The following is a 19,374-nucleotide window of genomic DNA, read 5'->3' on the forward strand; positions in this document are numbered from 1 at the left end:
TTATAATGTTGTATTCTATATTTATTATAAAATTATTATAAGCTCCAAAAATATACAATGCTCAATGATTATATATATATGCGTGTAGTGCATATGTTTAGTTTATAGGATACATTTGCGCGTATATTAAATAACAAAAATTTTATTTGATTTTATATAAAAATTAAATGTTTTAAATTTTCCAAACTTCTCTTATTTTAAAAATTTTCAGTTTAAAATTTTGTAAAATTAGTATAAAATGGATAAAAATTATAAATTTGTGAAATTTCTTCTCTTTATTCCTGAAAATCACTTATTTTTGTTTGTTAAGATTATTAATATTTGTTAATATTGATTTATGAAATGTATTATAATGTATTACACTTATAAAAAATAATATTATAATTGATATCAACACATAAATCAACGTATAATTTTGAAAAAGTATTTTTAATACTACACATTCTTGTAATCAGCATTAAGTTCATAATGATATTATTTCAAGATCATTAATGTAATTACTTAGACAAATTTATACATAAAAGAAATTGAAACTTTATCATAAGTTTTAATGAGTTATGAGAACACTTGATATAAGAAAAAAATTGTTGTGTATTTTTCACTATTAAAATATTTATAAAACTATTACCGCAAAACTTTAATTTTTTGTTTTATCATAACAATAAAATATGTAATGACATTACATATTATGATATATATGTATATTAAAACTATGCATGATTTTTATATTATTAGTATAATATGTACATATACAGTTGATAATAGCATTGTTGACATTCTAGCAATGGGTCAATTATACTAAATAATAAAACTTATTTTTAATACATATCAGACCATGAACATTTAGCTGTAAAAGTATGAAAACTTATATTTGTTGACATTATCAAGCTCCTTAAATGCATTATATATTTTTCTATTATTTGTATTCTGATTACGAAATCAAAATTAATTTTATTATGCTTAATAGTAAATTTTATATATTTATACATAAAATAATTAAATTTTAACTCAAATTTATTTATGTTTATCACTTGATTCATTGCATTGTTACTATATTCTTGACAACAATGCTTTTACATTATTTGATCTCATAAGCAGTTATCACAATAAAAACAAGGTCATATATTTTTTTAAACTAATTTTCAAGATCTAGTTAAACAGAAGCATTTAACAAAGCGTGTTTCAGGTATAAACTTATTACATAAAACTTTTTTCAGTACGTCTGGATTTAAACATAGATATAAGTCCTCATTAAGTCACAAAAATAAATTAACAATACATGTGCGTTTGTTGACTTTAAGTTATGCACATTTGTATAATTTCGATAATTTTATAAAATTGATAATGCTTCATATTGACACAGAGGACCTTTTTTCATATTATAGATGCTGTTAGAGTGCAAAGTACATAATAGTTTCTTTCATAAATTTAATGTACAGTATAATTCTATACAATATTTACTTTCATACTAAATTATTCACTATTTTTTATTTCTTTCTGGGCCCGAATTATGATTTATATAATTTTCAATATACTTATTATTTATACAGACTTTGTTACAGTTTTTATGCAAATCACAAGAAAATAACTAATTATCTTTTAATCATAAATTCTTCTATACATTAAATTTAGCAAATTTTCTATTTATTAAATACAATAATGTTACTGAATATTCTTTTTACTTTACTAATTGTAAGTGACAAAGCAAATCATATTATCAATGATTTTATTCACTTTGAAATATATTATATAAAAAGATCCTCTATGCGAACAACAATTATTTTTAAAATTATTATATTTTGTCTTAAATGTTGTACTTCTCGTAAGTATTGCAGATAAGAGGGCACTGAATATATATTTAAGCATATTTATGATATTTTAAAAATATCATCAATTAATTTCTAAAGTAAGTCTATATGAAGCTAAAAATCGTTTGTAATGATCGAACCTGCAATGTAAATATGTAGCACATTTATATTGTATGCAAAAATATTAACGAGTCATACATTTGTTTAATGATATATTAATTATCATCAATTTTTATAATATTTTAGTATTTTCGAAAGACATGGCACTATATACATATGTGTAATGAATGTTATTATATTCGAAATATGTTTATCAATAAATTTTAATAGTCATTATTCGCGATTTCAATCATGGTCGAGTCTTCAAATATTGATATTTAAGAAAATAAATAGGAACATAATTTAAATAAATCATACGTCCGTTTAAAACACTATCATAAACTATGATCACAAATGACTAAATTTGTTTTACAGTAGCATGTTTACACCAATCCTAAATAAAATTACATCATATATTCTATTTTAGTGAGATATCAAATAAATTTCTTAAGAATTTTTATATAATTGCATCTTTTTTTACATTTATCCCTTTTTTTACCAATATCTTCACATAATTTGAGAAATATTAATGTCTTAAAAGTTGTATATGTTCATACATACTGTATCACAAATTTAGATTATAGAAATTTTGTTCTAATGTGTTCATTAGATGTGCAAGATTTTATATTTATATATCCCTGAATAAAATCCTTTGAACAGCAATTTTTTTAAGAAAGAGGAAAAATTATTTAATAAATTTTCTTATATTCGATAGTGCATACGAAAAAATAAAAAATTAGTGAAAAATTTAATAATTATTTTTATCGTTTCAATATCAAACAATTTTAAATATTTCCGTTCAAAGGTTAAATATATAATGATAATATTTGTTTATAATTAGAACTTTTTTCGAATATTAATTATCAATAGAAACATCTTTTCTATCGTCTTTGCTGATATTTTGGTTCATTTGATCATTTTCGTATTCTACAAAATCATCAAATAAACTTGGCCATGCTTCTGCATCATCGTAAACGCTAAGATCATCACCGATACTTTCAGCAAAATTTAAAAACATATTCCATGTATCTCTAGGTATGCCTCGAACATGATGACACTCCAAAAATTTAAGCCATCTTGACAAAAGAGGTGGTTCACGTATTGTGAAAACAAGCTTCCAGAGAACAATTGCCATATCAGCTGGTAATATTCTTTGACCGGAATTAACATCTAAACCGAATCGGAATGTAAATCGATAGAGATCTTTGAATAAATCATTGTTTACAGTTAATTCTTGAACAATTTCTGGTAATCTTGCTTGTATACCACGTATACTGTCTACTTTCATTGCTCTCAAACCTATTACAAATTCTTGACGTGTGAATTGGCACATCTGTTTAGCATTTAATTTCCAAGCAAGAACAAGTACTTTAAATTCGTCTGGTGACAATTGTAGATCATTACAAAATCTTTCTATACCATCAGCTAAAATTACATCTTCATGTGAATCCTATAAGAATGGAAAGCAGACATCACTCCAATGTGACAGGTACATAGATGAGTATAATAATATAATGAACCTCCAAATTTCACCTTATATTGGTCAAATAAAGCATTTAACTTGTTTTCTGATGGCTCTTTTTGTTGTTTTGACTCAGTGGTTGTATTAAGACCAGATGATGTTCCAGATCTACCCAATGGTGATAACCGTGCATAAAATCCCCTTGACGAACGTAAATTACTTTGTACAGTAGGCATAGATCCACAATTATCAGATCCTACATTATTGAATGTTGATAGTGTGTTTCCATTTATATGTGCTTCAGGCACTAACGGCCCAGTTTGTTGGCAAGAATTTAAGAATGAACCTCTCAATTCCATTGTTTCTAAAATCATTACAATTATAATTTATAATTAAGGTTACATTAATACAACCTTAATTGTATATAACTTTATTAACATTTATTAAGTGTATCAAAATGATATGAAAATAACAAAAGTAAAAAATATAATTTTTTCCTATGTATGAATATATATATATATAAAATTACAAACAATATATATTAAATGTAAAAAATAATCATATTACCGTCTTTATAATCAAACGATGAAGAACGAGTGGCAGTGGCTGGTGGAAGAGACACCTTAAAGCACGAAAAACAGTTTCCCATTGATGCTGTCCGTATTTAATGTTAAAGACAATTATTCCACGCATCAGTAGTTCAGTCTTACATTGGCAGTCTTGATCAAAAGCTAAACAACAAAACCAAAAGACAAATAACAATGTAACATATCATGTATATTACAATGTATTACAATAAATTAAGTATATTATAAACATTCATGTGCTTTAATAAATACACACATATATATATAAATAGTTAACAGTTTTCATATATTGTATGCTGATTAAAAATCATTATATTGATACAAAAAATTTTCAACTGGATACAAAATAATTATTTTGTTGAAAATATAAACTTAGTACATGGATATACAATAATATGTCGTCTTAAATTCATAATCTCATTATTGAAAAGATATTGTAATATACAAAATACGATACATTAAAAAGATTTTTTACCTTATTATTGAGGAGGATTTTTGGTCTACCTGGGTCACAATAACCCCAGTAAAGACCCCCCGCAAAATATCTTGCTTTGCCTTCATTCATTAAATTCCCACAAAGTATTTATTTCGCAATTTGTCGTAGTTAAAGTTAACAAAATACTTCAGTTCCAATTCTTTTGAACATTTCATTTAAATGACTTTTAAGTTGAGTTTGTATCTGACTAAACAACACCGTCATTTGTAACGATGTAACCTCATCAAACGATATAATGACAGTATCATTTCATGTATGAGACATATAATCAAACCGATTTATTTCTTATTATGTATCAAAGAAGTCTGTATAAAAAAACACAGAACAAAGATATATTCTTCGTATTTCAACGCATAATAAAAAAATTCCTTCAAAATGAAGCAACAACGAAATCTTTTTCGTAAATTCAGTGTTGATATGCTATGGAAGTAATAGTCACTAGGGAAAATATATATACCTTAATAAAATTGCAAATCTACGCAAAGAATACAATTGTTATTTTGTTTGTTAATTTATCGAACTTATTTGGTAAATATTTTTCGAATACAATTGAAGAATATAGTTAAATATATAGACTTATTCAAATAATGCCCAATATTTATATAAATAATTTGTTATCGGTTGATATGCTACAAATTATATTTATACCTTTATACAGAAATCTACATCTTATATGTAACCCATGGTTAGAATATATCTGGCAACAGTGTCGATGTAAACATAATCTAGTCAATATAACCTCTTTGTAAACAGTTCATGAAATATTTGTCCCTGTAATAATGTAATGTAAGTGCATAATTAATGTATATATTAAATATTGCGATAAATATAATGTAGTACAGTAGATATACAATAACGCATGTAATATACATATATATATATATATAATATAAATTTGTTTTATATTTATATTGGCTAGCTGTTGCATATATTACAATCGCTCATTGAAATTTAAAAAAAAGATCTCTCAGATATATATTTCATAATTTCTAGTCAGACCTTTTTTCAGTAATTTGACACAGTAATATTACACATCTTTTTACATCAAGACTTTGTAAATTAACAAAACCACAATATTGATATGTTCTCAATTGTAGGAAAGATTAAAATCAAATAATTATCAATCAAATATATTTTCTTATTTCCAAAGAATAAAGAACTGTAAATTTCTTAACCATTAACATTGCTATTTACGATTAAAATTATAATGTCTGTAATTACAATGGTAACAGTTTACTGAAATGGTAATAGTGTAGGTTATGTTTACTTTGAAACAAAAATCTTAATTTAGCGCTGTTGTCAAATTTATTCTCATCATCACCATCGTTTGCACTTGACATATAATACATAAAAAATAATTTTAGTGCAGCGTGGCTTTGACAATTGTGCAACAAAATTAATGTACGGAAACAGTGTGATTTTTAACAAATATCAGTAAAAAGTAGTAGTATAGTTACATATTGTTTAATATCAAATTTTAGTGGAAACTTTTATTGAGGATAACATAATAATTATTTTTAAGGTGTAAGGTATTATTACAAATTACACACACACACACACACACACACACACACACACACACACACACACAACACACACACACACACACACACACACACACACGTTACTTGTAGAATACATTATTTTTTTAATTATGAAAATATTACTTTTCTTCTACTTTAGATTTCTAAATTAGTTGAAAATATTTGGGCTTATGAAAATTAAGTAATTTCCTTGTAATAGTACTATTTAAGTAGTTATAGTATAAGTAGTTACAATATCTATATACATATTCCCAATATACGATTGTAATCGTGAATTTATTTAATGGCGTATAATAAATGAATACTGATAAATGAATTTTCAACTTGAAGTTAATGGTAATAACAATAATGCGATAAAGTACTTTCTCTTAGTCCAAAATATATTTTTTTGTGTATTAAATAAAGTAAGACTTAGTAATGAATCTTTCTTTTTGTAATTTATAACATATTTACTAAAATACTCAGTTTTCAATAGATAAATGTATTCTTTTTTACAAATACGAATTGTGTGTTGCAGATCGAACATTCCAACATATTTTTTAATTAAAAATGCCAGAATTACCACGAATTACAAGATCTTTGCGTATGTTTACAAACCTTGGACGTATTAAAAGTACAAGGGAACTACAACCAAATGATTTATTTAAAAAAGAAGAAGAATATAAAAAATTAAAAAGGTATTTTATAATTGATATTTTATGGAAAACAAATATTTGGTCATAATTGAATCATTAAGTTACTCATAGAATATTTCTTTAGGTTTCAACTAAGAAGACTTATAATTTATATTTACCTAATTAATTAGGACCTGGATAATTTACAACTTGTCATGACCATAATGTTATAAATGAAAAAATATAATAATCTGTGTAAAATAATTCTTTTATATCTTTAGTTTATTACACTACTATATAACTGATACTTAAGTATATTTATTACAGTGAATTTAACTGGCAAGATTTATGCAGACATGTACCCAAAGATGCTTTACATCATGTTAATAAACTACGTCAAATTGCTGTAAAAACGTTTGGTATGTAATATCTTTAAATAATAAAATAAAAAGTTATTATTTGTTTGTCATTATTTTAGGAGAATGTCCTTATGAACTCATAGATGAATTTTTATTGTTTACTCTACAATTACTAATCAATGACAAGTTGTTAACTAATGAAAAATTCACAATTTTAAAAAGGAAAGCTGCAAATTTAACATTTCAAGATGCTCAGAATATGGTGGAGGTAAATATGTACATGCAATTTTATTATTTATATATATATATATATATATATATATATATAAATCAAAATATTTGATATATGTTTTTATAGATAATTAGAATAATTCGAGAAAGATTAAAAGAAAGTATTTTAGTACTCATAGAAAATAGAGAAACAGATGCTGATAATATTGAAATATCAGAAAGTAAGTTGTTTGGCTCAAAAATTGAATATAAACCTGCAAGAGTATTGTGGCCAGATACTGAAACACTTCGCAGTATGTCTTTAGAAAATATTATTCAAAGTACTGACAATTTTTCGATGAAATATAGAAATGAAGATACAAATCTGTCTAAAACAAAAGTTTGTACTAAAATTTGTTTATATTATTATTTATTTCTGAAAATATTTTAATTACAATTATATTTTCATTTCAGTTTGATAAGGCAATATATAAACAAAATTTGGAGTCATATGCAAAGTATTTTACAGATATGACTTTGGAAGAATTCGAAGAGTTTATTATAATTAGTAAATTAAAAAATCAAAATGCAGAAGATGAATTACTTGATCTTTTAGGTTGTGAATCTATAGAATTTATACAATACATTATTGAACATCGAAAAAGTATTATAGCTTTGAGTTCTGATTCAAAGGTACAAAAAAAGTGTAATACCCAAAGACCTCTGATTAGTGGACAAGTGACTATACAGTCTGAGAAAGAAAAACAGCTACTGAAACAAGTACGAAAGAAGGAAAAGAAATTAAATAAAATATCAAATAAACGAGAAAAAAGAGGAGAATCTGAAGAAAATAGTTTTGAATCATTAGAATTATCCTTAAAAAAGAATGAAGCATTAATAGAAATGCATACACCCATATTTGAAAAAAACGTTACAGACAGAAATACGCGAGAAAATATTCCCTTTGTATTTGACTCCAATATATCCAGTAGAACAACAGCTGGTTATGTATCGAAACAACAAATAATGTTACCACAGAATGCAGTAAGAAAAGATACAGAAATGTTTGAGGAAGTTTCTATACCCCCTCCAGAGTCTCAACTAATTGATGTAAATTACAAACCTGTTATGATAGATTCCTTAGATGATACTGGACAAATGGCTTTTAGTGGTATTAAATCATTAAATATAATACAAAGTATAGTATTTGATGCGGCATATCATACTAATGAGAATTTATTAATTTCTGCTCCAACGGGTGCTGGAAAGACCAATGTTGCTATGTTAACTATAGTACATCAAATAAAGCAACATATTGAACATGGTCAATTAATGAAAAATCAATTTAAAATAATTTATGTAACCCCAATGAAAGCTTTAGCAGCTGAAATGACAGCAAATTTTAGTAAAAAACTTCAATGTCTTGGTATATCCGTTCGTGAATTAACTGGAGATATACAATTGACTAAATCAGAAATTCAACAAACGCAAATGATCGTTACTACGCCAGAAAAATGGGACGTTGTTACTAGAAAAGGTACTGGAGATATATCTCTTACTAGTATTGTAAAATTATTAATTATCGATGAAGTGCATTTGTTACATGGTGATAGAGGGCCTGTAGTTGAAGCATTAGTTGCTCGAACATTAAGACAAGTAGAATCATCACAAAGCATGATAAGAATTGTTGGACTTTCTGCAACTTTACCAAATTATCTAGATGTTGCAAGATTTTTAAGAGTGAATCCACATGTAGGACTCTTTTATTTTGATCATCGATTTCGACCAGTACCCCTTAGTCAAACATTTATTGGTGTAAAAGCTACATCACCGTTGCAGGAAATAAATTATATGGATCAAGTATGTTACAATAATGTTATAGATATGGTATCTAAAGGACATCAAGTAATGGTATTTGTACATGCACGAAATGCTACTGTTAAAGTGGCACAGACATTAAAAGAATTAGCGATGAAAGATGGTACACTTAAATTATTTATACCTGAAGGTCAAGCAAAATTTACAAATAAAGCGTTTGCTAAATCACGCAACAGGTATCTAATTGAATTATTTAGCAGCGGATTATCGGTACATCACGCTGGTTTATTACGTTCAGAAAGAAATTTGGTTGAAAAGTATTTTGCAGAAGGTTTAATTAAGGTATTAGTATGCACGTCAACATTAGCTTGGGGTGTAAATTTACCTGCACATGCAGTTATTATAAGAGGAACAGAAATATATGATGCAAAACATGGCTCGTATATCGATCTAGATATATTAGATGTTTTACAAATCTTTGGTCGTGCTGGTAGACCACAATTTGATGTATCTGGTCACGCTACTATTATTACTTCTCATAATAAATTATATCACTATTTATCATTATTAACAAACCAAATACCTATTGAGAGTAGTTTTATTAAATATTTGGCTGATAATTTGAATGCTGAAATTGCATTAGGTACAATATCTAATGTAGAAGAAGCTATAAAATGGCTAAGTTATACTTATTTATTTGTTCGAATGAAGTTAAACTACCATGTTTATGGAATTCTTCCTCAAGTTATTATAGATGATCCGAATCTAGAACAAAAAAGGAAAGAGTTAATTGATATAGCAGCTAAAGCATTAGATGAAGCTAAAATGATTCGATATAATATAAGTACAGGAGATTTGAGTACAACAAATCTAGGACGTATTGCAAGTCACTTTTATCTTAAATATGATACTATTGAAATTTTTAATAGACTTACAAAACCAATTATGAGTGAAGCAGAAATACTTGCTATGATATCTCAATCTCAAGAATTTGGACAATTGAAAGTACGAGAGGATGAAATGAACGAATTGCAAAAGTTGATTCAACAATATTGCGAACTTAACGTTCAAGGCGGTGTAGAAAATATACATGGGAAAGTGAATATTCTATTGCAAACGTACTTATCACATGGTCGAGTTAATTCATTTTCATTGATATCGGATCAAGCATATATTGTGCAAAATGCAGGACGCATATGTCGAGCATTGTTTAATATTATGCTAGGACAAAATCGTGCAACGATGGCTGGTCGTTTATTAGAAATGGCAAAGGTAATTGAAGTGCAACAATGGAGTTTTAAAAATCCTCTCTGTCAGTTTCATTGTTTATCTCCAGAAATTATTAATAAAATAGAAGAAAACGATTTGACAATTGATAGATTAAATAATATGAATGTTAAAGAAATTGGAGATATTTTGTATAATCAGAAAGTAGCAGCATTGGTGAAGAAATGTTGTGAAGAATTACCTGCATTAGAAATGGAATCAAATTTACAACCTATTACTCGCACAGTTTTAAGAATACGTTTAAAAATATATCCTCAATTTCGATGGAATGACAGTGTTCATGGTAAAGCTTCAGAACCATTTTGGATATGGATAGAAGATCCAGACAGTGATTTTATTTATCATCATGAATGCTTTAATATGACAAGAAAGATGGTTTGCAATAAACTTGAACAAGAGCTTGTGATGACTATACCATTACAAGAACCATTACCTTCTCAATATATAGTAAGGGCAACAAGTGATCGCTGGTTAGGTTGTCAAAATATGCTACCTCTAACATTTCATGATTTAATTTTACCTGAAATATATCCACCACATACTAATTTGTTAGAGTTACAACCATTACCTGTAAAAGCATTAAAAGATCCACTATTTGAAAAGCTTTATAAATTCTCTCATTTTAATCCAATACAAACACAAATTTTTCATTGTTTATATCATACAGACAATAATGTCCTGTTAGGAGCTCCAACTGGTTCAGGGAAAACAATTGCTGCAGAAATTGCTATATTTAGAGTATTTAAGCAATATCCAACGCAGAAGATTGTATACATTGCACCATTAAAAGCTTTAGTTAGAGAACGAATAAAGGATTGGAAAGTTAGACTTGAAGAACAACTAGGAAGACAAGTGGTAGAACTAACTGGAGATGTATCACCAGATATTAAAGTTATAGCAAGTGCGAGCGTTATTGTAACTACACCAGAAAAGTGGGATGGTATTAGTAGAAGTTGGCAAACAAGAGCTTATGTCAAGGATGTTGCTCTTATTATTATAGACGAAATTCACTTATTAGGAGAAGATCGTGGTCCTGTATTGGAAGTTATTATTTCAAGAACTAATTTTATCTCTAGTCATACCTCAAAAAAATTAAGAGTTATTGGACTTTCTACAGCATTAGCTAATGCAGTGGATTTAGCTAATTGGCTTGGTATCAAAGAAATGGGGCTTTACAATTTTCGTCCGTCTGTACGACCTGTACCGTTAGCAATTCATATACACGGGTTCCCAGGGAAAAATTATTGTCCTCGAATGGCAACAATGAATAGACCAACTTTTCAAGCGATTAAACAGCATGCACCATCTAGTCCATCCTTAGTGTTTGTTTCATCACGCAGACAAACACGTTTAACTGCACTAGATTTAATTGCATACCTTGCGGCAGAAGATAATCCTAAACAATGGTTACATATGTGTGAGGAAGAAATGAACACTATTCTAAATCACGTACGAGACTCAAACTTAAAACTTACACTTGCATTTGGAATTGGACTTCACCATGCTGGTCTTCAAGATAGAGATAGAATGATTGTTGAAGAATTATTTGTGAACAATAAAATTCAGGTATACATTTAAAATATTATATATATATATGTATATATACTTGCTACTTATAACAGTGTTTACATCCTCAATACTTAATCATTATATTACATTGAAGAAGTAACTCCTTTTAACAAAGGAAAGATATTTCAAACATATCAAATTTGATAAAATATTTTATAAAGTCAACCAATTAATACCTACTAAAATAAAATAAAAATATCATATTTAGGTGTTGATTACAACAGCTACTTTAGCTTGGGGTGTCAATTTTCCTGCTCACTTGGTTGTAATAAAAGGAACAGAATATTATGATGGTAAACAACACCGTTATGTAGACATGCCTATTACAGATGTACTTCAAATGATAGGACGTGCAGGCAGACCCCAATTTGATACTGCAGGAGTGGCAGTGGTTTTAGTGCATGACTTAAAAAAAAATTTTTATAAGAGGTTTCTACATCAACCATTCCCAGTAGAATCAAGTTTACTAGCTGTTTTACCAGATCATATAAATGCTGAAATTGTGGCTGGTACAATTAAAAACAAACAAGAATTATTAGATTATTTAACCTGGACGTATTTTTTTAGAAGATTAATGAAAAATCCTAGATATTATGATCTAAATGCTTTAGAACCTAATACAATTAATCAGTACTTATCTTCTTTGGTGGACAGTACATTAAAAGTGTTGATAAATTCACATTGTGTGATATTTGACCAGGTACATAGAATGGAATTAAAATTTTATTTCTAACTTGTTATACAAAGGATAATTTACAATATCTTTATTATTTCTAGGAAGAACAAATTTTATATCCACAATCAATGGGTAAAATAGCATCATTTTATTATTTATCACATCATACTATGTTAATGTTTGAGGAATCGTTACAAGAATTTCTAACATTAGAACAATGTTTACATATTTTATGTAATTCTTATGAATATAATGAACTACCAGTAAGGCATGACGAAGAATTATTAAATGAGTAAGTGTCATCTTTACCAATAAATGAAAAAAAGTATTTCGAAAATTTTATTTTGTTCTAATATGTTTAATGTGTAAACAGGGAATTAAGCAAAATGTGTCGTTACCAAGTAGATAATTACTCATATGGTTCTCCACATACAAAAGCATTTTTATTACTTCAAGCACATTTTTCAAGACTTCCTTTGCCATGTGTAGATTATATTACTGATTTAAAATCAGTACTTGATCAGTCAATTAGGATTATTCAAGTATGTATAGTTAAAAGAAAACTATTATATCACTTTATATGTATTATAATTAAAATACTCTTTAATCAATACATATTTACTTTTAGGCAATGATAGATACAGTTGCAGAACATGGATGGTTAGCAAGCGCACTTATGATAATGAATTTGCTTCAGATGCTTATTCAAGCTCGATGGATTGATGAATTTGCAATTACTACACTGCCACATGTAAATTCAGAACATATACAATTATTTTCGGCGTTGTCATCATGTCTTCCAAAATTGTGCTTTATTATGCGCAACAAATATAGTACACTTGTAGAGGTGCTTGGTAAAGACTTTCAAGAAGAGCAAATATTTCAAGTAAGTAAATATATTAAACTTTTAACTTATAATATTGAAGGTAAATATTGAAAGTAAGAAATTATTAATTATCAATAATTTTAATTCTAGATACATCAAGTAATGAAAGAGATGCCAATGCTTCATGTCGAGTTAAGTATAGAAATGCACGATGAAGAACAGAGAAACCAGAAGATGATATCGCTAAAGACTGACAATTCCGATCATATAAATATTTGCAAAGATCAAGATTATATACTAAATATTACAATGAAAAGAAAAAATAAGTCTAATAACTTGAAAGCACACTGCCCTTTGTTCCAAAAAGGAAAGGATGAAGGTTGGTTTCTGGTTTTAGGTAATACTTCTAACCTAGAATTATTAGCTCTAAAACGAGCATCTGGAATAAATGAACAACGCAAATATTATCAATTACAATTCACAGCACCATCAAATCTAGGTAATTTTTGTTTTTGTACATATTTATAATTATTTATATAATTTTTCATCACATATAATAATAACTTCCATTTTTCTTTTTTTAAACTAAAAATTAATTTTTTTTCAAGGACAAACAACTCTAGTGTTTTATTTGATATCCGATTGTTACATAGGACTGGATCAAGAATACAATATAAAACTAAATATAATATCTTAAAATATAAATTTTATTCCACTTAGTAAATGTGTTAATTTTTTCTAAGAGGTAAATGTAAACAAATTATTTTGTTAAAACTTATTGTTATGTTATTAATATTTATAAAATTATTTTAATAGCTGTAAGTACTGCAATGAAATATATATTTAAATTATAAATCTTTTCGATATTTAATTTTTTTAAAAGGGTACATATAAATTTATATATATATATTTTTTATTTATTACACGACTATGAAACATATATATGGATTGTTTTATGTTTTTCATACAAATGCATATCTTATCAATTTAGTGTACAAAGATAAAAAAAGTAACATTCGAAGGACCAGTTTTATAATTTCACATATTATGGATCAATGAAATTTAATTTTAAATTCACTTTTAAAAGTAAAAAATAACAAAAGAAAATCATATCCAATATTTCATGAATTATAAATCATACGTATAGTTTAATATGAAAATGTTTTCTTCTAACATTAGTATTTTACTAAAAGTAAAAGAATATCAATAATGGTATAATATATTGTGTAAACATTTTTCCACACTGATCCTCCTTTACATTTATATTATGATATTGTAACAATACAGTATTTGTTTGTAATTTCTTATGCTAACGAGGAATAACAAGATAGTAGGGTAGGAAGGATATGAGATCATTTCATTGCTTTGTTTTAAAGAGAACGTGATTAAGTTGTACACTATTAACCTGTAATATTTCACTTGATATTGATCAGTGCAGACTGTTCATTCTAATGACCTAGAAGAGGTACATTTTAATTCTAAAGTTTTAGCATTATGCTTGTGTAAATCCCTGAGACAAATAATGCAATTTGTGACAAAGTATTTTCTATTCATTGATTTTATTAACATTTATTGTCTTAGTAATCAGAAATAAACGTCAAATGTTATTAAATTAAATTTAAAATAAATTTTTTAAATAAATAATAATTTTATATTAATAATATATGTTTTCAATTGACAACTAACAAAGTCAAATTTATCCATTGTAATAAACATTTTTCTATATTTAAAATATAATTCATAAATATTTTAATGCTTTAACATTTAATAGACAAAATATAATTATTCCGTTTTCGTTATTTTTTTAGGTTATTTCTCTAAAACTTTAAATTAATAACATCAATGTTCAATATATTTTGTTATCTTATACAATTTTTGAAGATATAATAAAATCAACCAGATAAATTAATAGTTGAATATCTTCCTTTTTCTCTCTTTAGATTGAGTCTTTCCCTGTTCCATCAATAGATTGAACTTTCTGCCTTTTTAGTGTATATGAAATGCACTTTATATATTATTATTTCTGTAATTGTAGTACTAATCAAAGCAAAGAAATACTTAAGCTCCTTCCATAATAGAAATTTGGAAGTACTGATTATTTCTTGTAAGTAATAAACCGAAATATTTTTAAAGCAAAAATTTGACGATAGTACATTTCTACTCATCACATTCATTGCAAATATTAATATATTCTTTCTCAAGCAATTGAGAAAATTTCACACAATATAGTAAATTGCAACTTGATTTTAAATGTCATTATTTTTCTCTTTAAATATAAAACAAATTTTTTAAAAATTATAATTAATGCATCTTTATGATTAATAGGTTATTACTGCCGTTTTTTTTTTTTTTTTTTTTTTTTTTTTAGTACTTTCTTTCTGCAAATCCTCTGAATAACAATAAAAATGTATACTGTATCACTCAAGAACTAAGGAAGCACTGGCATAACTAACAGAACTATCATTCATATTATTGCACTGATTGCTTTGAGCATATTTAAGAAACTTCAAGTTCATTCTTTGGCCATTAGTATTCCCTTTTAAAGTATGAATTGCCTGTTGAAATATTAATTATAATTTCAAAAATTGTATCTTATTTCATAAAGAATATTATTACAATTTAATATAACTATATAAAATTTATTAGAGAAATCATTAATTCCAAATATTGAAGACTTATATGTATGTATAGTAGACTAGAAAATACATCAATATTTGACATTTTTTTAATGAAAGTAAAAATATACATAGAATTTAAATAAATAAAAGCTATTACCTGTAAAAGAACACTAATAGGATGTCGGCCACATATTGTATTACCATATTTTTTAAGATAATCGGTAAACATTGTGGGATTTAATGTTTCTATAATGTCCATACCCTGTGAATTGTTATATAATACATAATAATATAAACAAGTTTGAACATTCGAGTTTATAAGCAAGTATTTAAACATTTATTTAAATACATGAAATATTTGGAAATAAACAATGACATTATGCTTAGATTTTACATACCATTTTATCAAGATTTTGAATAGATCTATAAATGGGGCCACAGGATCTATCGTAATAAGTATAACGAAAACGCTGTCCCCAATGACAGAAATCCGAAGATATAACAAGTAATGTTTGTGGATCAGCCATATAAGGTGCTAATAATCTTCCATAGAGTGCTTCTTTTTCTGGACTTAATGAACCCACTAGTATAGGAATTATTGTGAAAGAATCTTTAAACCTATATTGATATAAAATTTGAAACAGAAATTTATAATAAATGAAAATATAATAGTAATTATATATATATAATAAATATAATAATAAACATACCCTTCCATAACTTTTGCAATAAATGGCAATTGCATTTCAATGCTATGTTCTTCTTCATCTGTGTTTAAATCCATCCACTCAAAATGTCTAGTCTCTTCAAGTTCTCTGTACACTGTCACATGAACAGAAGCCTATATCTGAACTAGTCTTTGATGATAATTCATATTTAGAATGTAATTAATTTTAATTTTGAATATAGAAATAACTTTATTTAAATTTGAATATTTTATGTTATAAAATTTATACCTTGCTGATCAATATGTAGATCATACAATGGAGTTTGATAAATCGATGCAGAAGAAAGAGCACAGCCTGCTAATCTGACATGATGTGATGGACCAAGAATAAAAATCCTTCGCCTATGTAATAATAATATATACTTATGTTAATATATGTTTAACCTCCTATTTCAAATAAAAATATAAAAAGTAAATAATTTTATTTTTGTACATAAACATAAAATTCATGTCAAAAATTAAGAAGAATAATGAATTCATAGTATATTTATATAATTATTAAGAGATTACATGTATGCTGTTGATTGTTCCAATTATTTAAAGTTACCATTTTTGATAATATATACAAGAAAGACAAAATTGAGAAAAAATATATTTTTATGCTAAGTAAATTTTATTTAAAAGAATTTGAGCTACTGATTAAACTAAACAAGTATGAGGTATAAATAAAGATTCAGAAGTACAATATTTTTAAATGTCAGACCAGAAGCTTTTTATATCAAATTATATTACACTTTATAGAACATATATTACGTCATCCATCTAAACATTTTGTTATAAAATACTAAAAAAAGAATTCTTTAAAGAACTTACACTACAACAGGACTAATCTGACGGTATGCAAAACCAGCACATGCTCCACAATAGCTGTAACCTGCATGTCTGTGAAATTTTGTTCGTATTTCAATAAAGATTCTTTAATCTAATTGAAAATTATTCTAATGTACTATAATTACTGACGGGGCAATTATTGCCCTAGCAGGTCCATGTGATAAGTCTGCTGCACCCAACCAACCTTCTAATTGTTTATTTAAGTCCAATCCTGTACAAAATATTCAATATATATATACATATATATATATATTTCATAAAAGATACAGTATTAATTACTAAAATCTAAATTTAATCATAGGTTTCCAAAATTATCAATGACAGTTTCAGGATACATAACAATGTAATTCCATAATAAAAAGTTCTGTAGAAAAAGATATATTATAAAGTATATTTAACATACCATAATAAACTGTTTATTAATTTATGCTTTCTCCTTTATAATATCTGTCGTATAATACAAATAAACATTTCTTTTTTCATTTTTACGTATAAATTTATCCTATGTGTATAGTAATATGAACATATACTTTGTTTAAAAGTGGACTACAATGTAAAAAAACGACATTTTTATAACCATGATTTATTGAAATATTACTTTACAAAATACCTACAATGTAATAGACTTAGTAGAATTATAACAATTATTATTAATAATCTTTACACGATTAAATACCAATTTAAATATTAGCATATCATTGTATTAAAAAATATCGAATATTAGATGCATAGATTTGTGGCTATTTGTCAACGTACTTGCCACAAAATATACAATGATGAATGTACACAAAGGCAAAGAAAATATAAGAAATAATTCTCATTGAATTATAGGCAATTATTACTAAAACTAAACAAATGAAAAATATAATTTAAATATTGCTTACCAGAACCTGCGTACCAACTACCAGCATGAGTTGCTCTTCTAATTAATGCCATTTTTCACTTTATTACGCTAATTTTTATTTGCTCTATTCACTTTTTATAATAAATATCTTTCCACCGTATTTATATTTTTATAAATGATTTGTTTAGTGCACCGATGATTAATCCTACTTATATATAAAATGTTTATAAAACTAATCACAAAACTTAACTTTTACTTTGCCATGAACCATACGCTTTTAATAACGTTGTATAGTACATTGACACAAACTAAAAGAACATTTTTTAAATGTAATGAAACAAGAAATAGATATTTCAGAACCTACATACTAATTTCTTACAAATCTTAAAGAAAGATTTTTTTGTATTTCCTTTGCAATTAAACTAAATAACCGAAGCTTTTATATGTCAAAGTTTAAAATACAAAATTTCACTACGATACAGTAATTTCAGTGATAAATCAGAAATACCTTTTATTATGGAAAAAAGATGATTGGTATGAAAGCATTTCAATTATTTTGAAATAAATAAAAGAGTATACAAGTGTAATTATATCTTCTCCATAGATTAAGTGAAACAAAAATATATAGAAAGTCAAGAGGAAAACAGTAAATATAATGTAAAACATAAATAATTGAAAAGAAAAGATAATGTGTGTATATACATATTAATATTTTCAATATATATCAGTAAAAAAGAAGTAAACAGACTTTTATATATAATTTTAATCTAAAACATGGTTTTTTATCTTTTTTGAAAATATATATCTGCAACTACACAGGTGCAATTTTATTACTTTTAATTAATTAAAATGTAATAATTCATTGAAAAAGGTATATTTTCTATGATTATTTCCTGATAATAAATGTTACTATTGTTTATCTTTATTTTATTTTTAGGATAAAATATTGTATATTATGCATAGAATGTTTCTTATATTTTGATAATTTTACATTTCATA

General features: G+C 26.0%; 3 protein-coding genes across 7 annotated transcripts; 1 reads left to right on the forward strand and 2 right to left on the reverse strand.

Annotated features, from left to right (window-relative positions):
* Positions 1–478: 478 nt before the first annotated feature.
* On the reverse strand, positions 479–4,887 carry LOC105666265 (DCN1-like protein 3). Its single transcript, XM_012314062.3, has 4 exons — positions 4,432–4,887; positions 3,937–4,100; positions 3,441–3,733; positions 479–3,357 (listed from the first exon to the last, which is right to left on the reverse strand). The coding sequence occupies exons 2-4, from the start codon at positions 4,016–4,018 to the stop codon at positions 2,764–2,766; spliced, it is 969 nt and encodes a 322-aa protein (XP_012169452.1). The 5' UTR covers positions 4,019–4,100; positions 4,432–4,887; the 3' UTR covers positions 479–2,763.
* A 242-nt stretch (positions 4,888–5,129) lies between these two features.
* LOC100646957 (activating signal cointegrator 1 complex subunit 3) lies at positions 5,130–14,074 on the forward strand. 5 transcript variants are annotated; one of them, XM_003399126.4, is made up of 12 exons: positions 5,130–5,238; positions 6,514–6,673; positions 6,938–7,029; positions 7,089–7,237; positions 7,328–7,579; positions 7,654–11,850; positions 12,062–12,553; positions 12,631–12,821; positions 12,903–13,071; positions 13,158–13,415; positions 13,506–13,854; positions 13,964–14,074. In XM_003399126.4, the coding sequence occupies exons 2-12, from the start codon at positions 6,546–6,548 to the stop codon at positions 14,050–14,052; spliced, it is 6,366 nt and encodes a 2,121-aa protein (XP_003399174.4). In that variant the 5' UTR covers positions 5,130–5,238; positions 6,514–6,545; the 3' UTR covers positions 14,053–14,074. The 5 variants fall into 5 exon arrangements, with proteins under 5 accessions (XP_003399174.4, XP_048266556.1, XP_048266555.1 ...); XM_048410599.1 differs by lacking the exon at positions 5,130–5,238 and adding an exon at positions 5,742–5,853; XM_048410598.1 differs by lacking the exon at positions 5,130–5,238 and adding an exon at positions 5,784–5,981.
* A 528-nt stretch (positions 14,075–14,602) lies between these two features.
* Positions 14,603–18,836, reverse strand: LOC100647073 (protein MEMO1). Its single transcript, XM_003399127.4, has 8 exons — positions 18,416–18,836; positions 17,661–17,742; positions 17,514–17,582; positions 16,930–17,042; positions 16,684–16,795; positions 16,372–16,591; positions 16,131–16,235; positions 14,603–15,910 (listed from the first exon to the last, which is right to left on the reverse strand). The coding sequence occupies exons 1-8, from the start codon at positions 18,465–18,467 to the stop codon at positions 15,773–15,775; spliced, it is 891 nt and encodes a 296-aa protein (XP_003399175.1). The 5' UTR covers positions 18,468–18,836; the 3' UTR covers positions 14,603–15,772.
* Positions 18,837–19,374: the final 538 nt, after the last annotated feature.

Source organism: Bombus terrestris, chromosome 11 (assembly GCF_910591885.1).
Source record: "Bombus terrestris chromosome 11, iyBomTerr1.2, whole genome shotgun sequence".
Taxonomy (NCBI): Eukaryota; Metazoa; Arthropoda; class Insecta; order Hymenoptera; family Apidae; genus Bombus; species Bombus terrestris.